The 14,710-nt window shown below is 36.6% G+C and overlaps 1 protein-coding gene across 1 annotated transcript in view; it reads left to right on the top strand.

The window, feature by feature from the left end:
- Positions 1-6: 6 nt before the first annotated feature.
- ZMYM4 (zinc finger MYM-type containing 4) overlaps positions 7-14,710 on the top strand; it is a gene marked incomplete in the record, with an annotated part of 18,893 nt that continues 4,189 nt past the window's right edge. Inside the window, 18 exon segments of the mRNA XM_072409185.1 lie at positions 7-71; positions 1,721-2,194; positions 3,092-3,158; positions 4,124-4,224; positions 4,350-4,635; positions 5,464-5,638; positions 5,745-5,957; positions 6,416-6,566; positions 7,342-7,457; positions 7,785-8,093; positions 8,598-8,655; positions 9,461-9,619; positions 10,643-10,789; positions 11,341-11,378; positions 11,461-11,605; positions 12,335-12,450; positions 13,309-13,480; positions 14,012-14,191. Coding sequence (XP_072265286.1) covers positions 41-71; positions 1,721-2,194; positions 3,092-3,158; positions 4,124-4,224; positions 4,350-4,635; positions 5,464-5,638; positions 5,745-5,957; positions 6,416-6,566; positions 7,342-7,457; positions 7,785-8,093; positions 8,598-8,655; positions 9,461-9,619; positions 10,643-10,789; positions 11,341-11,378; positions 11,461-11,605; positions 12,335-12,450; positions 13,309-13,480; positions 14,012-14,191 — 2,938 coding nt within the window.

Raw genomic sequence — 14,710 nt, 5'->3', positions numbered from 1 at the left:
GTGGCCAACGATCATCTCCAGGAAGAGAAGTAGGAAGACAATGTTGGCACTCTGCAACAGAATAGGGACAGGTGAGTATATCGGGTTCAGTTCTGCTTTAAGAGGGTGAAAGTATTACCAGAATAGGGAGAGAGAAAAAAACAACCTGGCATATGTTTTCTGTTAATATCTGTTCTCATCAGAAAGATCTTCAGTCATATCCTTGTAGGACCCTGCCCCCAGAACAACCAGCGAAGGCAAATCTAACTAACTGCATTCTGCTGATCATCACTTTTATTGATTATTGCAAGTGATTCTGTCTATTCTGATTTGCACTTGAATACTTGTTATTTACTTCAGAAAAGAAAAGCAACATTAGGAAAAATGTGCAGGTTTATTTTTGCATTTATTGCAGAAAAAACTCTGTCCTAATAATCAAGCCTGCTAGTATATTTGTAATACTGTAGTTTTTTTATTTGCTCAGAAGCTGCATTTAGAAGTAGCTGAATTTGAAAAAGTTTAGAAACCATTCTTCTAGATTTGATCCCCTTTTAAACTCTTTTTTATTACAGCCAAGTGTTGGTAGGTAACCACATAAGGTATTAATTTCGAAGGTCTAGCAGCCTTAGAAGAATGAGTATAAATTCTGCTTGGTACATGAAATGGTACTTATTGGCTTATTACCACAGTTTTGCATCTTGGAAACCTTTCCACTACTAAATGTCTGCCTCTTACGTTTGTGTTTGGCTTCATTCAGTAATTTCTAAAGATGTGACCACATTTGATAAACAAAAACCTTTCTTTAGCGTGATTAAGGAAAAATATCTTGAAGCCAAGCTATAGTATGCAAAATGGTTTTGAAATTTCAACTTTTTAATATGCTTATAGCCATTTACTCGCATAATTTCCACATCTTTGCTGCTAAAGCTGAAGCCTAATCTTACTATATTTTGCCTTCTATGGTGCCTCAATCCCCCCCTTCTTTGACATGGTAATGACACTTTTAAAAAAAAACTTTTCCACTCTCATTTCATACCGTTTTAGACAAGTCTTTGTGGTTCCCCCTGCAATGCAGGCAGATCATGGATTATGGGTTGTCAGCAAGCTGTACCTAACTCCCTAAAAACAGTACAGCACCCTGCCTCCGTATCTTCCAGAGCCCTCAGCCTAACTTCAATCAGTATTCTGGTTCTTGGGAGGATATATTCAAAACACCTTAATTGGTGACTGGCAGGGGAGTAGGTACTGGCTGCAATTACATGCAGACTGTTCTAGGTAATACCCACATGTGATGCTGAGACTCCCTGATTGAAAGTACTATACTATGACTGAAAGGAGCATAACAGCATGCTCATTATGGTATGGCATTAGGTCACTGGCTTGAAAGGCTTTTTCATCCAATTGAATTCCATGGTTTTTGAATAACTGCTTCTTTAGAACATTGGCATTTCTACTACAGCCAATTTGCAGAATGCAAATAAATTATTATTTTTTTTGTAATTAAACTAAACTGGCCTGTTACCTGCATGCAAAAAATTGTTTCTCCATCTGTTCTATTTTTCTCCACAAGGAATTACCCTTAGTGCCAGGATTTATGGTTGATAGGTAGTCTCTTGGAATAGGAAAACAAAACTGACAGGAAAAAACTTGAGAATAAAAATTGAGATTTAAAAAATAGTTACCTTCCCTGACTAATGTGAAGTTTGGTTACTGAAATTGTATTTTTTTCTTTTTTGTATAGAGAAAAGAATGGATGGCAATTTTAATAAAAGCTTGACGCCTGAGAACATAGGAAGCACAATCAGGCAGCGGGCTCCAAGAGTACCAGACGAATCTCTACTGGATGAAAATTATTTTCTGAACTCAGAGGTGCTAACAAAAGATCCCTTTCTTGGTGCTGATGAAGAGCAAAATTACTTGTTAAACGAAAACAGTTCGCCTGCTCTGTACTCCCAAGGGAGTATGGAAGAGGGGAGAATTCCTATTGAGCAAAGGGAAATACATATCAACAATTTACAGAGACTTACACAATTTATTCCTCATCTAAGTAAGCAGTCCATGATACAATCAATCAGGACAGATTTTAGATTGTCAACAGAGAGGGAAGCCGAGGACGCGTACTCATCTAAGGAAACCCTTCGTGAGCATATTTTCCAGGACAAACTTTCCAGAGAACCTGAGTCCAGATTAAAAGGAAGTTTTAACACTAAAAAAGGTAATTGAAATTCAGATTGAAGTTCCTGGGGTTTTTTTTGGGAGAATCTAAATGTGTGAACCTAAATTACTACATTCTACAAAACCATGGAATGCTAGGAAGCTGGGTCACAAAACATGGGCACTGGACAATTAGGACATTATAAAAAGACAATGGAAAAATGTAATATATAAAGAGTGGGCAATTAGCTACCCGACCACAGCTTCTTCTCCACTCAGCTAAAAAAAAAAAAAACTTTTGAAGGTATTAAAAGTAGAACTAAAATCCCTCTTTAAAAATTCACAATGCAATGTCCCTTCTACGGTAACCTGTTCTTACGTAGTTGATCACTGGCTAGCTGTCAAATTGATCTGCGAATGCACTCAGATATTCCCGGCTTCCTTTGCGTGTGCCGGAATTAATAAACTCCCACACTCATGCATGGAAGGGGGGTCATCCCGGCATGGCCAATCATCATAAGGAGGAAGAAAGATAACAGTACCCTGTGATGGAGCGGGATAGGTGTGTAGAGATGGTTTAGTTCCACTTTAAATACATTGAACTGCAAATATATGGTAGGAACAAACTCATACCCAGATTGTAAATTGGTGCAGCTGTACCTTAACTGTTAGTTTAGTTTGAAAGCATACTCAGTGGGTGTTAAAAGGTGGTATTTTCTTTCACTGTTCTGGCTTTTTTTTTTTTTCCTCCTCCAAATATATCTTTTCATTGTCCAGCCACAGAATTGGTGGTTGTTGTAAAGAAAATATGAGCATTGTTTGTGTTTAGCTTGTTTTGTTGCTTTTAGAACAACTTACAAACCCTATTCTGTTGAGTTTTCAGCAGGGTAAAATAGGAAGAAATGAATGTGCACAACCTCTGTATTCTAACTAGAACAACAATTTCTTCTCCTTACAGTTCAGATGGAGGAGTCTTCTCGAGCACAGTTGGCTGCTCCAGCCCCAGATAGTAACTTTAGGGTAAGGCCAGAAAAATTGAAGCAATCTGTATGTATAAATTTTATAAAATTCGAAATAATAGAATTTTTAAATAATATACAAATAAAATAAGTAAAAAATGGTATTGCTGGATACTTAATCTATGTGTGTACCATTTTGGCAAAAAGGCAGTGCCACAGTCACAAATGTTGTGTTTTTAGATTATTGTGCTTTATTAGAATAAAAATTTGACTTTATTACAAAAACACGTTAACGCTATATTTTGGCTCTGGCACAAAACAATCCCCTAACTGCATTTCAGTATAGGTCATATCGGCACATGTGAAAGTGTAAACGAGTACAGGCTGATTGCAAAACACGGTGTAATCCTTGATCATATACAGAGACATATTGTGGCCATCAAGCGTAACTGCTGACTGAGTTACTGACCAACATTAGGTTTACAAGTCATGGAAAATAGAAATTCCTTTTTGGATGCTTGTTTTAGGTCAGCAGCTTATTGTACTGAAGCCAGAAAAAAAGCATAATAGGCAGGCATACTTTTCGTAATGAAAGATCGGCAGTGGCTGTCTGGATTTCCCTACTATGATAGCCACCTGATCTTGTTCTTTATAGGTATAGTTATTAGAGAAAAATTAGCTAGAATATATAAAATACTTTCCAGATTACTAAATGCCTCGTTATATTTTGATACATAAAATCCTCACTGGACATGCATGTCTGCAACTGCATATCCCTACCACAGAAAAAAAATAAGGTTTAACTTTTTAATATGGACTTTAATATGCCTGTTTGGTGGTATCATTTGTGTGTTTTGTATAATCTTAAAATCCATTTAATTGAAATGTCCTCTTTTTATCTTCCCAGTTTTAAACTATGCAAAAAGAGTGTATGCCCTGTTGTGTATGTTTAAAGAAAATGAAAACTGGTACACAAAATATGATTTGCATCCACACATTACATTTTTGTTCCTCTGTCCTTTTCACTATAGTTCTTCCCTTTATACCTCACAGGAATATTCCCAGCAACCTAAAGTTTCTGAGGGGGAGTTGAAAATCAGTGCTGTGTTTTCCGTCAGTGGCAGCCCTCTAGGTGAGTGTCTGTGTCTTTATTTCCTAAATTGTCCTATATTTGTTGTAAAAGCATTCTGTAATGTTCAGTGTATTTTGGCTTTACTGACAGTTTTTTATCTTTTATTTTTTTTTTAAACTTTAAAGCCCCTCAGCTCTCTAGCTGCACACAGGCTCCTCTAAGTTCTCCAGGTTTGAATAAATCTCTCCCTGCAGTTCCTGTAGTACCTGCAGTACCTGCAGTCCCTACAACCTCAGTAAGAGTTTCCTGTTCTGGATGCAAAAAGATTCTTCAAAAAGGACAGACTGCATACCAACGTAAAGGGTCTACACAGCTTTTCTGTTCCACTATTTGCCTTACTGGCTACAATGTACCCCCCGCCCGGCCACCCATGCCTGCTGCCTCAAGGAAAACCTGTTCCAGCTGCTCAAAGTAAGTTGTAGCAAAGTAAATTCCAGAAAGATGCATGGTTAAATACACATTTTGATTTGAAGCCTTTTTATTTTACTGATCACAACATATTTGTGATTTCACTGGACAGGGCAGTGTTAAAGAAAAAACGAAAGCTATAAGATTGGGCTATAAGCTATAAGAAAGCTATAAGAAAGCCAAAGGTTGTTTAAACTGCAGATTTTTAAGCTAGAGATAGTTTATTATTTTTTTCCTTTTAAATAGTTTTTATTCAAGGTATAGGTAAGATAATAAAGCATTTTAAACATCTACACTACACACATGTACTATCTACACGTATTCCATGATCACAATTGCTAAAAGAATCAGATTTTATAAATCAACCAAGAGGTTTTTTTTTTCCCTTAATATGCCTGTCTACTCTCTCTTATATATCTGATGTAGTTGCTAGAAATGTTATGCTAAAATTTAGTTACACAAGTTTTTCAACGATTGCTAATAAGAAATGTTTTGCAATTTGATGTAAAATTCCTTTATTTTAGTTGGATAACTTTTAGCTGGATTCTTTTAGCTGTCCTACTGCAATGATTTTTTTGTATCTTAAGAAACCAATGCTCATTATTGTTTGCCTGTTTGGATGAAACGTTGTTCTATCAGCTGGATTAGTTCATGAAGGTGAAATTTAGTCAAGACATTGTGCAATTTTTTTCAATTATGTTCTAAATGTATATTCTAATATGTAAATGAACATTAGCATGGATACTTGATGTTTGTTTACTTGTGTATACTTGGCTTTGTTTTGACATTATATGCCATTCACATAACTAATTTTCTTGTTTTCTTTAATAGAGTAATTAGTAATCCCAAGGATGTCATCACAGCTCAATTTGATGAGCCTGGTGGCAGTAAGGACTTTTGTAGCCAATCTTGCCTCTCTACTTTCGAGATCAAGAGGAAAGCTTCCGTCACCATTCATAACAATAGCATTTCCACAAAGTGCAGTGTTTGTCTAAAAAATGCTGTTGTAAGTGGCTACAATTGTAAAAAAAACCTTTCAATATTTTCCCATTCTTTAATTAGATCTTACCGCTTATCTGTTTTTTTGTTTTTTTTTTTTCTTTTAAAAAAAGATCCGGCACGAAGTAAATTACCAAAATGTGGTGCATAAGCTTTGCAGTGATTCTTGCTTTTCTAAATTTCGCTCTGCCAATAACCTTACGATGAACTGCTGTGAGAACTGTGGGGGATACTGTTACAGTGGCTCTGGTCAGTGCCATTTGCTGAACATTGATGGTCAGTGCAAGAAATTCTGCAGTTCAGCTTGCGTTACTGCCTTCAAACAGGTAAAATTTATATGAAATTATTATTGCCTTAACTCGTTAAGTCATATTGTGTGAGAAAATATAGTCTGAGCCATATTTTGTGTAACCAATGGTATGTTATATAGTGAAAAATGAATCAAATTATTCTGGTTAATATATTTGTTGCTTCTTGTGCCCTACTAAATATAGTTAGCAGTACACAATAAGAATAGGTTAGGTCAGATATACTAGACCATATCGCCAGCCTTGTTTGCTCTGCAGGCATTGACCCATAGTGCTTTTTGTAATCTGTTGTCATGTCAAGTGAATATATATCTACACACACCTATATAAAATGGTGTCAATTTAAAATAATGATTAAAATTGCTTCTCTTACCAATTTGCTTAGTACTAGCTTATGTAATCTTTGTGGCTACCATGTTTACATTACAATTTTTAGTTTGTGTGTGTTTTGTTGAAATGCGCTTTGTTTCCTCCAGAAATCAGCTAAAATCACTCCATGTGCTCTGTGCAAAACATTACGCTCCTCAGCAGAAATGATTGAGAATACCAACAATATGGGTCGTACTGAACTGTACTGTTCTGTGAATTGTTTGTCTGCCTACAGGGTCCAAAGTGTGACTTCATCAGGTATTGGGGCTTGATTACTTTTTAATCTTATTAAGATCTTTAAAGTCAAGAATGAAAAATTTGGTACTTTACAAATTTTGATTACTCTATTTATTTTGTGTTTGAATTGAGCTTTGTAATTGGCCAGACAGCCTTGTCTTTAGCCTTGTCCTGTAACATTGCATCAGTCAAAATAGATTTGTGGGGGATTTGCAGGTGTAAGCTTGCCAAGACCAGCAATGGATACCATTAGATAAGGGTGTGTTGACTTTTAGACTTGTGTATTATGCAGTAGCCTGACACGTGTCCAGACCATTTTGTAGTTCATGTATCTGCTGTTTATGTAAACTTCTCTTGCTCTCTACATAGCAGCGCTGTTTCTGTAGTTGAAATGCAATACTTATCTGCAGAACTATATTTCGTACTGCCCCGATTCAAATACATAAATTGTAATGTAATTCTTACATTTCATAGCACCTCCAGTTTATTTACCTATTCACCTTTTTTTTAATTTAGTTTTTTATTTATTTAAGGGGAGAACCAACTTAATGATTACCCATGCCTGACAAAAATGTTTTTAATCTCACAAAAAATGGATAGTGAATGTAATACCTATATGAAAAAATGTTTGCAGATAAACTATTAGAACCGCTAAACACCTTCAGTGCCCTTGTCCGTGGAAACCCCGTTTATGCTAAAAGTGTATTTTACCTTTAGGTAAAAGAAATTTTGTATTCTTTAACATCAGGACTAGTTATGAGTTGCAGTGCTAAACTTTACTTTTGTTTGTATGCAGGTGTACAGATTCAGTGTAATAGCTGCAAATCTATGGCCATACCACAGTATCATTTGGCAATGTCTGATGGGAGCATTCGGAATTTCTGCAGTTATAATTGTGTAGTTTCATTTCAGGTGAGTCTTGTCTTAAAGTGGCGCTAAAACCTTGTACTGGAGAAAGCAGGGTTTCACAGAGCTAAATAGAGTCTAAGATGGTGGCATTCATAGCAGATAGGAGGATTACTATTTATTGAATGTTTCTAAGCCATGCATTCTTTTAGGAAATTGTTGTAAATTCTTTAGGAAACCAGTTTACATATTGTTAACTCTGCTGTTGATTGTTTTAAAAATTGCATACTTAGGTTGCTTTGTGTGTTTATAATGGTATGACAAAACTAGTGGTTGCAAATGCATATATTATTTTATATTATAATTCCAAGTTTGTCTTTCCTAATTTAACAGAATTTATTCAGCAAGTCTCCTGGGGTTAATTCTTCTGTGGTACCCCTTTCACAAGGCCAAGTTATCATGAATGTCAATGCAAGTACCGCAACACAAGCTGGAAGCAGTACACAATCTGTGGTGTCTGCCACATCAACCACCTCTACTTCAACAGTTAGTAACAACAACTCGGCTGCTGCTGGACTTCAGAGGTTAGCTGCACAGTCACAGACACAACAGCAGAACAACCTTTCTCGTCTTGCAGCGAAACTGAGGTGTCAGCATTGCAGTCGGCTTTTTTCTAACAAGCCTGACCTCTTGGATTATAAGGTACAAAGCAAAGTGTTATACATTTAAAACAAGAATTTCGAGATGCCTATCTCTTGCTTTATAACATGCACTACATACAGTCAACATGTCAGCCCTATATAAATGCTGTGTAGTAATAATGTTTTTGATTTTTTTGATAAAATATAATTTATGACTGCAATAATTTTGAGAGTGAAAGTTAGCAAAAATGTATTTTGACAAAAAAAGTATTTTCGCATGCTTCAATGAGCACAGTTTTTAGTTAGGTTCTAGGATACATTGGCAGTAAACTTCACTACTTAACTTAAAAAAAAAATTGTATGGAAAAATGCATCCCCACTTTCCTTACAGAAACAGGGAGTCATCTTTGAAATTGCAGGGTCATTTTTGATTCAGTGTTTATTGTTACACTTTCTGTAGTTCATGTTAGATAAGCAAATTATGAAAATATTATGTTTTTGTTTTAGATTTTACACAATATTTTATTTTAATCATGCCCTGATTTTGATACATCTATCATTCTAGGGTAAAATGCATCAGTTTTGCGGTAAAGCCTGCAGTTGTTTTGACAGACTTAGGTCACGTATTAAATCATTGAGCTCTTCTTGGAAGAACTGCTTGTTTTATGAAACACTTCCTTCATATTCACTTCCACTGCTAACTCCTGGATTACACTCCAAACCCTGTATATCCTCCACGTCAGATACAGGAATATCAGGGAGTGTACTGTGTACAGGTCATCTTGCTGATTCCAAATCGGTACTCCCACATGTTTTTCTTGTAATGATTGAAACCTTTTACATTCACAGCACAAAAATAACAATCATTATGATGATTTTTTGGTCTCTCGCCATACACTCTACACAAGTTTTGCATATCAAATGGGGAGCCCAATACTTATCTTGGTCCCCCAGTTTAATACCAAAATATGCTTGTTTTACAAATTCTGTTATGTCGCTATATTTGCTGAGAATATTCACCACAAATGTAGCAAAATACATCACATTTCTGTAAAAAAAAAAAAGAAATTATAAATTAAAAGAAGGAAATGAAAGTTTCATGAAAATTATGCTACATTTATAATATAAAATACAAAACATCAGCGTAAATAATGATTGATGATAATACTATGCTGTTAACATTTATTGTTGGTAAAATTTGGCAAGTGAAATTTTTTTTTTTTTTCTGAGCTGTGTAATTTTAAGACAAAACAGGCAAACAAATGTTTTCCTAATAACCTAATGTTTTTTTTTTTTAATAAGTCCAAAGTCTCTAATGTAGTAGATACAAATCTATGTGGTATGATGTGATCAACAAAGCACAATTATTTCTGATTAGTAACCTTTTGGAAAAATGTTGATCAAACATTCTAATATTCAATTTTCTGTTTTATTAGATGGGTAAATGTGAAAGTTGCAAGCGACAAGGCAAGCTAAATGAATCGTTAAAGTGGAGAGGGGAGATGAAGCATTTTTGTAACCTAATGTGTTTAGTGATGTTCTGCAGTCAGCAAAGCACAGGAGAATCCTCTCCAGTTAATAATACAGGTTTGTTGATACATTATGGCCATACCAATACACAAAACTGACTTTTACCAATATGCAATCATTACTTAAAAGGATCAGACAATAATTACAATATATCTGCATGATCATCCCCAATAACCCTTTTATATTTTGCTATGTTTAAAATGTAACCATAACTGTGTCCTGGGGAACACCACTGTCCTGGGGAACACTCTGCTGTCATAATCTCTCCAGCAGAGCAGCAGAAATACCTGACACAGGGTTTAACGCTTTCTCACAACATCCAAATCTAGTTTTGCCTTTACATAGCCCAACTCCAGCCAACAAACGCCTCTATTAGTGCCTCTAAAGGTTTTTATTGCTAGCTTTTTATTGTTTCAATGTGACAAATACACTAGTATCCCCGAATGGATCTGAAATGGTGAGAAATGTATTTAACCTCCCTGGTGGCATAAATAATTAGGACTTTTAAGTGTAAAAGTGGTACATTTTAAAATCTTCATTATTTTAAATGTCCCGCCTACCATCTCCACAGTCCCACCTCCCAGCCTTGCCGGGGACACTGGCCGGGCATCGCCGCATTACACAGATGCCCAGCCAGCATCGCCAGGAGTTTTAATCCCCCTGGCAATTCCACTCAGAGTGTGGCTCGAGGTTACCCCTTTTGGTATAGAAAATCCACCCCGAGCCACACTTGGTAATACCGCCAGGGGTTATCGGGGGCTTGGGTAAATGTGCACTCAGGTAGAGCTGGAAAATTGTTAGAAATACTGGTAGTAAATTGTTTTGTGTGCTTTTCTTTGCGAATGACTGCCTCTCTCTCAGTTCCTCTCCTATTGTCACAAAGAAATGTTAAGTTATTCAGTAGCCTTTGCAGTACTATCATAAAAACCTGGCAGAAATGTCAACTGTTTCTCACCTTATCCCAAACCAAAATGTTTTGGGCTTTTAAATCTTTTTTTATTTTGTTCTATTTTTTTTTTTTTTACATTTCTTACCATTTTGTGATATGCTATAGTAAGTTTAATTACATGTTTATTGCAGCATCCAATGCCCCTATGATCCAACCAATCCCAGCTTCCACAGGCTCCTCCGGAACAAAGGATTCCACTCCAGTTATTGCCAATGTGGTGTCACTTGCAAGTGCTCCTGCTGCACAGCCTACTGCAAACTCAACCAATGTCCTTCAAGGTAAGATGCAAAAAATGTAAAATGTGTAATACAGTGAGGTTTTTTATACAAGTTGTCATGAATAAGCGGTGGGCTTATAGTATCAAGTAGTTTTACATCCTACAGTTCAGGTGCTCCCCAACCATTTGTATGGGTTTTTTAATTTGCTGCAAAATGCTGGAAAATGTGTGGCATCACACCACAAGGCATGGTATTTATGTTGTCATCTTTGGCAGATCGTTGCACTTTACTAAAACGGTGTATTAGGGGCCAATTTTCGATGAATGGCCCCAAAACATGGTGCATGTAGAACCAAATATCAATACATGTTTTAGTAACGTGTTACTAAGTTAAAATTTTGACTAAACAATATGTATTAAATTTGGTCAAGCCAATTTCAGTTTTATCATATTCATTTGATTGTGTTTATCAAGCTGATCATTATCATCTCTATATGCAGGGCAAGAAAAAAATTACGAAAAAGGTTTTAGATTTTAGGTTTTCTTTATATGAAGTTTATTTCCTTTAACCTGATTTCTCCTTTTCAATTTTGTATGGTTTCATTTTTGCAGGTGCTGTTCCAACTGTAACAGCCAAGATTATTGGAGATGTAAGTAAAGCTTTATATTAGTACTTTATTGGCTTATTTTGTTTATTTCTTTGTTGTTGATATCTATTAATATCTTTTTCAGGCAAGTACCCAAACGGATGCCCTAAAACTTCCTCCCTCACAGCCCCCTCGACTCCTCAAGAACAAAGCTCTACTCTGCAAGCCAATCTCCCAGACCAAGGCCACCTCTTGTAAACCCCACACACAACACAAAGAGTGTCAGACAGGTATAAGTATTTACCAGTTGCCCATGAGACCAGGGTTTTGTTAGATTTGGGGGGACATATTTTTCTTATGGGGTGGCAAAAAAAAAAAAAAAAAAATATGCTTTACATATCGGTACCTATGCATGTGTTTTAACATGACAAAAACATACCTAAAGAAATGGATTTGGATGGAAGTATTTGTAGAAGTGTGCCCACAGTGGGGGAAAAAAAAAGATTCAATGCTGCTTAAGAGTACTTTGTGTTAGGTGATATCACGGTTATCATACCACCGTCCGCAATGTAATGGACATATTACTCTCACCTTGATTCATTCGTGATCCCGCAAATAACTCTTCATCCCAGCATTGACTATGAAGATATCATTGTGTAACATTTGCAGTCTCCACTGCACATATATTTTTCTTTATTTCCAATTAAGAAGCTCAGTGTCCCCTGAACGATCACTCTTCTGAGCCTAGTTAAGTTTTCCTAAGCTGCCAAGTGGTGTAAACCTGGACATCTACTTGGAGTGCCCTGTGTACATTTCTGGCAATGGCCAATGGCACTCTTTTGCTAGTATGTGTGTATTAAATGCATGCAGTGATTATTTGAAAAAAAATGGCTTGGAAGAAGAGAGGAAAGTAAATGTCATTAGTTCTTCAAGTTAAAGACTTAGTCTTGGTCCTTTTGTTAACCTTAGAAATTCAGAAATGAAATATCTGTTGTATAACTGTTTGTATTTTTCTGCAGAGGATGATGGAAAACCGCAGATCTTGGTGCTTCCTGTGCCTGTGCCAGTATTCGTTCCCGTACCCATGCACCTGTACACCCAGTTTGCCCCAGTCCCATTTAGTGTACCGCTGCCTGTGAGTTCCCTTCTGATCAGTTGTTAATGTTAGAACTGTTGAAGTATTTTAGTTCAGAGCATGAGTAAATCTGGACCTCTTATGTTTTACTTTTGTTTTAATATATAAAAAAATCTTTTTGAGGTGTTGTAGGTGATATAAATTTGTTCAATAAGCTCTAGAAAAATACTTAAAGTGGAACCAAAGTAAACAAAAAAAAGTCACTTAACTTCCACAGATCCTTCCATCCCTCTGGAGCTGTCTATACGGTTCCATGCTGTTTTGGTTCTTTGCTACATCCTAGCAAGGAGGCAACTCAGGGCGCTGCTATTTCCCACTGCAGGCACGAGATTGGCTTGAGTAACTTGTGTAGATTTCACACATGTGCAGTGAGATCGGCACTTTCCCAGAATGGGAGTGCCCTGGGGACCTAGCCTAGCTGATAAATGAAAAGAAAGAGCGGAAAAGAAAATGCTGCACGTTGGTCATTTACACCATTACAGTTATGTTGCATGTCTTGAGCACAGCGGTGCCCCGATGCTCAATCATAACAACATGTAGTGACACATGCATTGTGGTGCACTGTGTCAGGAAAGTATTGCAGGCATGTTTTCCTGTCAACATTGGTTTGTCCCATGTCACTTCTAATAAATGGGCTGCTTTCATTTGGTGTGCATTAAGGTGTCACATATTGTAGTACACCAAAAAAAAAAAAAATAACATTTAAACAGGCCTATGGTAATTTTACTAGCTAAATTGAACAAGCTCTATCCAGGGAGGTAGATTGTACAGCACTAATCAGACGGTCTACTGTATGTATGCCATTACCTTTGGATTAGGTGTGCTATATCATTAAAAAAAAAATTAATGTATTTGTAGGTTCCCGTTCCAATGCTGATCCCCACAACTCTGGACAATGCTGACAAAATTATAGATACAATTGAAGACCTGAAAGAAAAAGTTCCATCAGATCCCTTTGAGGCAGACATTCTTCAGATGGCAGAAATGATTGCAGAAGATGAAGAAAAGGAGAAAACATTATCACATGGAGGTGAGCAACAACACTCCGTGTACTATAGAAGCATTGATAAAAGTTGAGCTTGATAATATGCTGGTCATTTTCATCAATCTGTAGTCAAGCCTTTTGGCTTTTGAAGGTTTAGTTTAATCATTTAAAGCTATTCTGATATTGCTAGAATTTTAAGCTAATTGGTCTACGTTGGTCCTGTGTGGTTTTGTGATAACAATAAAAATATCAAGATTTATAATTGAAGAGGTTTAAAATAGGATTAATGAACAAAGTGTATGGCATTGCAATTTATTGAACCATCAGTGGAACAACCTCACCTTTTGTGGTTTCCTGCATACATAAATCTTTGTCCTTCAACCCTAAATTACATTCAACAGTGGACATACCACACTTTTAGACAAATGCATATCTTGTTACTCATAATCTCCACACTGTGTATTCTATATTTACGTTGATGTGTTATTTCCTCAAAGGAACCAATCACAAAGCAAAGGGTGAAGTGATGTTTTTATGTTGCAGTGTCAAGGTATTTTGTTTGTTTGGTTGCCACAGATCAAGGCAGTACATACAGCGGAGACTTGGAGTCTGAAGCAGTGTCTACGCCACACAGCTGGGAGGATGAGCTAAATCACTACACTCTGAGGTCAAACAACTTGCAGGAAACAGATGCAGAGCTCCAGCAGCTGCCCAGAGAGGGAATTGAGCAGGACTTGGAGACCGATTTCCCAACAGGTTTGACAGTTGTAGATCTTTACTTGTTTGGGGGCATTTGGAAAAAATCCAAAAGATTTTACACACAGAAATATTTTCATGTTAACATATGGGATCTGAGCTTTTCTGTTTGACGTTATTTTTGAGTACTTTTAGCTTTTGCCTGTAATGCCTTTCTAGCTATAAAAATAAATGTGAATGACTGGGCAGGCCATTGGTTTTTGTGTTGTCCCAAAACACACCAAGATCCAGATGGGCAGTTTTTATATGTACACATCCCACCACTCTTGTGCCTAGGTATACATGTATGCATTTAGGTTCCACCTGTGTTGCTGTAAAGTAGCTTATTCATTTGAATATGCTGCCTAAAGCGCCAATAAAGTATGCTATTTCTGGCACCACCACACACACAAGTTACCGTCTAATGGGACCAGGGATTGGGGTGCCATTCACAATGAGAGGGGCGCAGCACAACAAAGTGCATTGCAGTAAATCATGCATTACTTCAAAGAAGCACTAAATGCAGATTGTGCATATTAA

The sequence above is a fragment of the Pyxicephalus adspersus genome, chromosome 1 (genome assembly GCF_032062135.1).
Source record: "Pyxicephalus adspersus chromosome 1, UCB_Pads_2.0, whole genome shotgun sequence".
Taxonomy (NCBI): domain Eukaryota; kingdom Metazoa; phylum Chordata; class Amphibia; order Anura; family Pyxicephalidae; genus Pyxicephalus; species Pyxicephalus adspersus.
The sequence above is the reverse complement of the archived record's forward strand: the minus strand, read 5'-3'. Positions and strand labels throughout refer to the sequence as shown.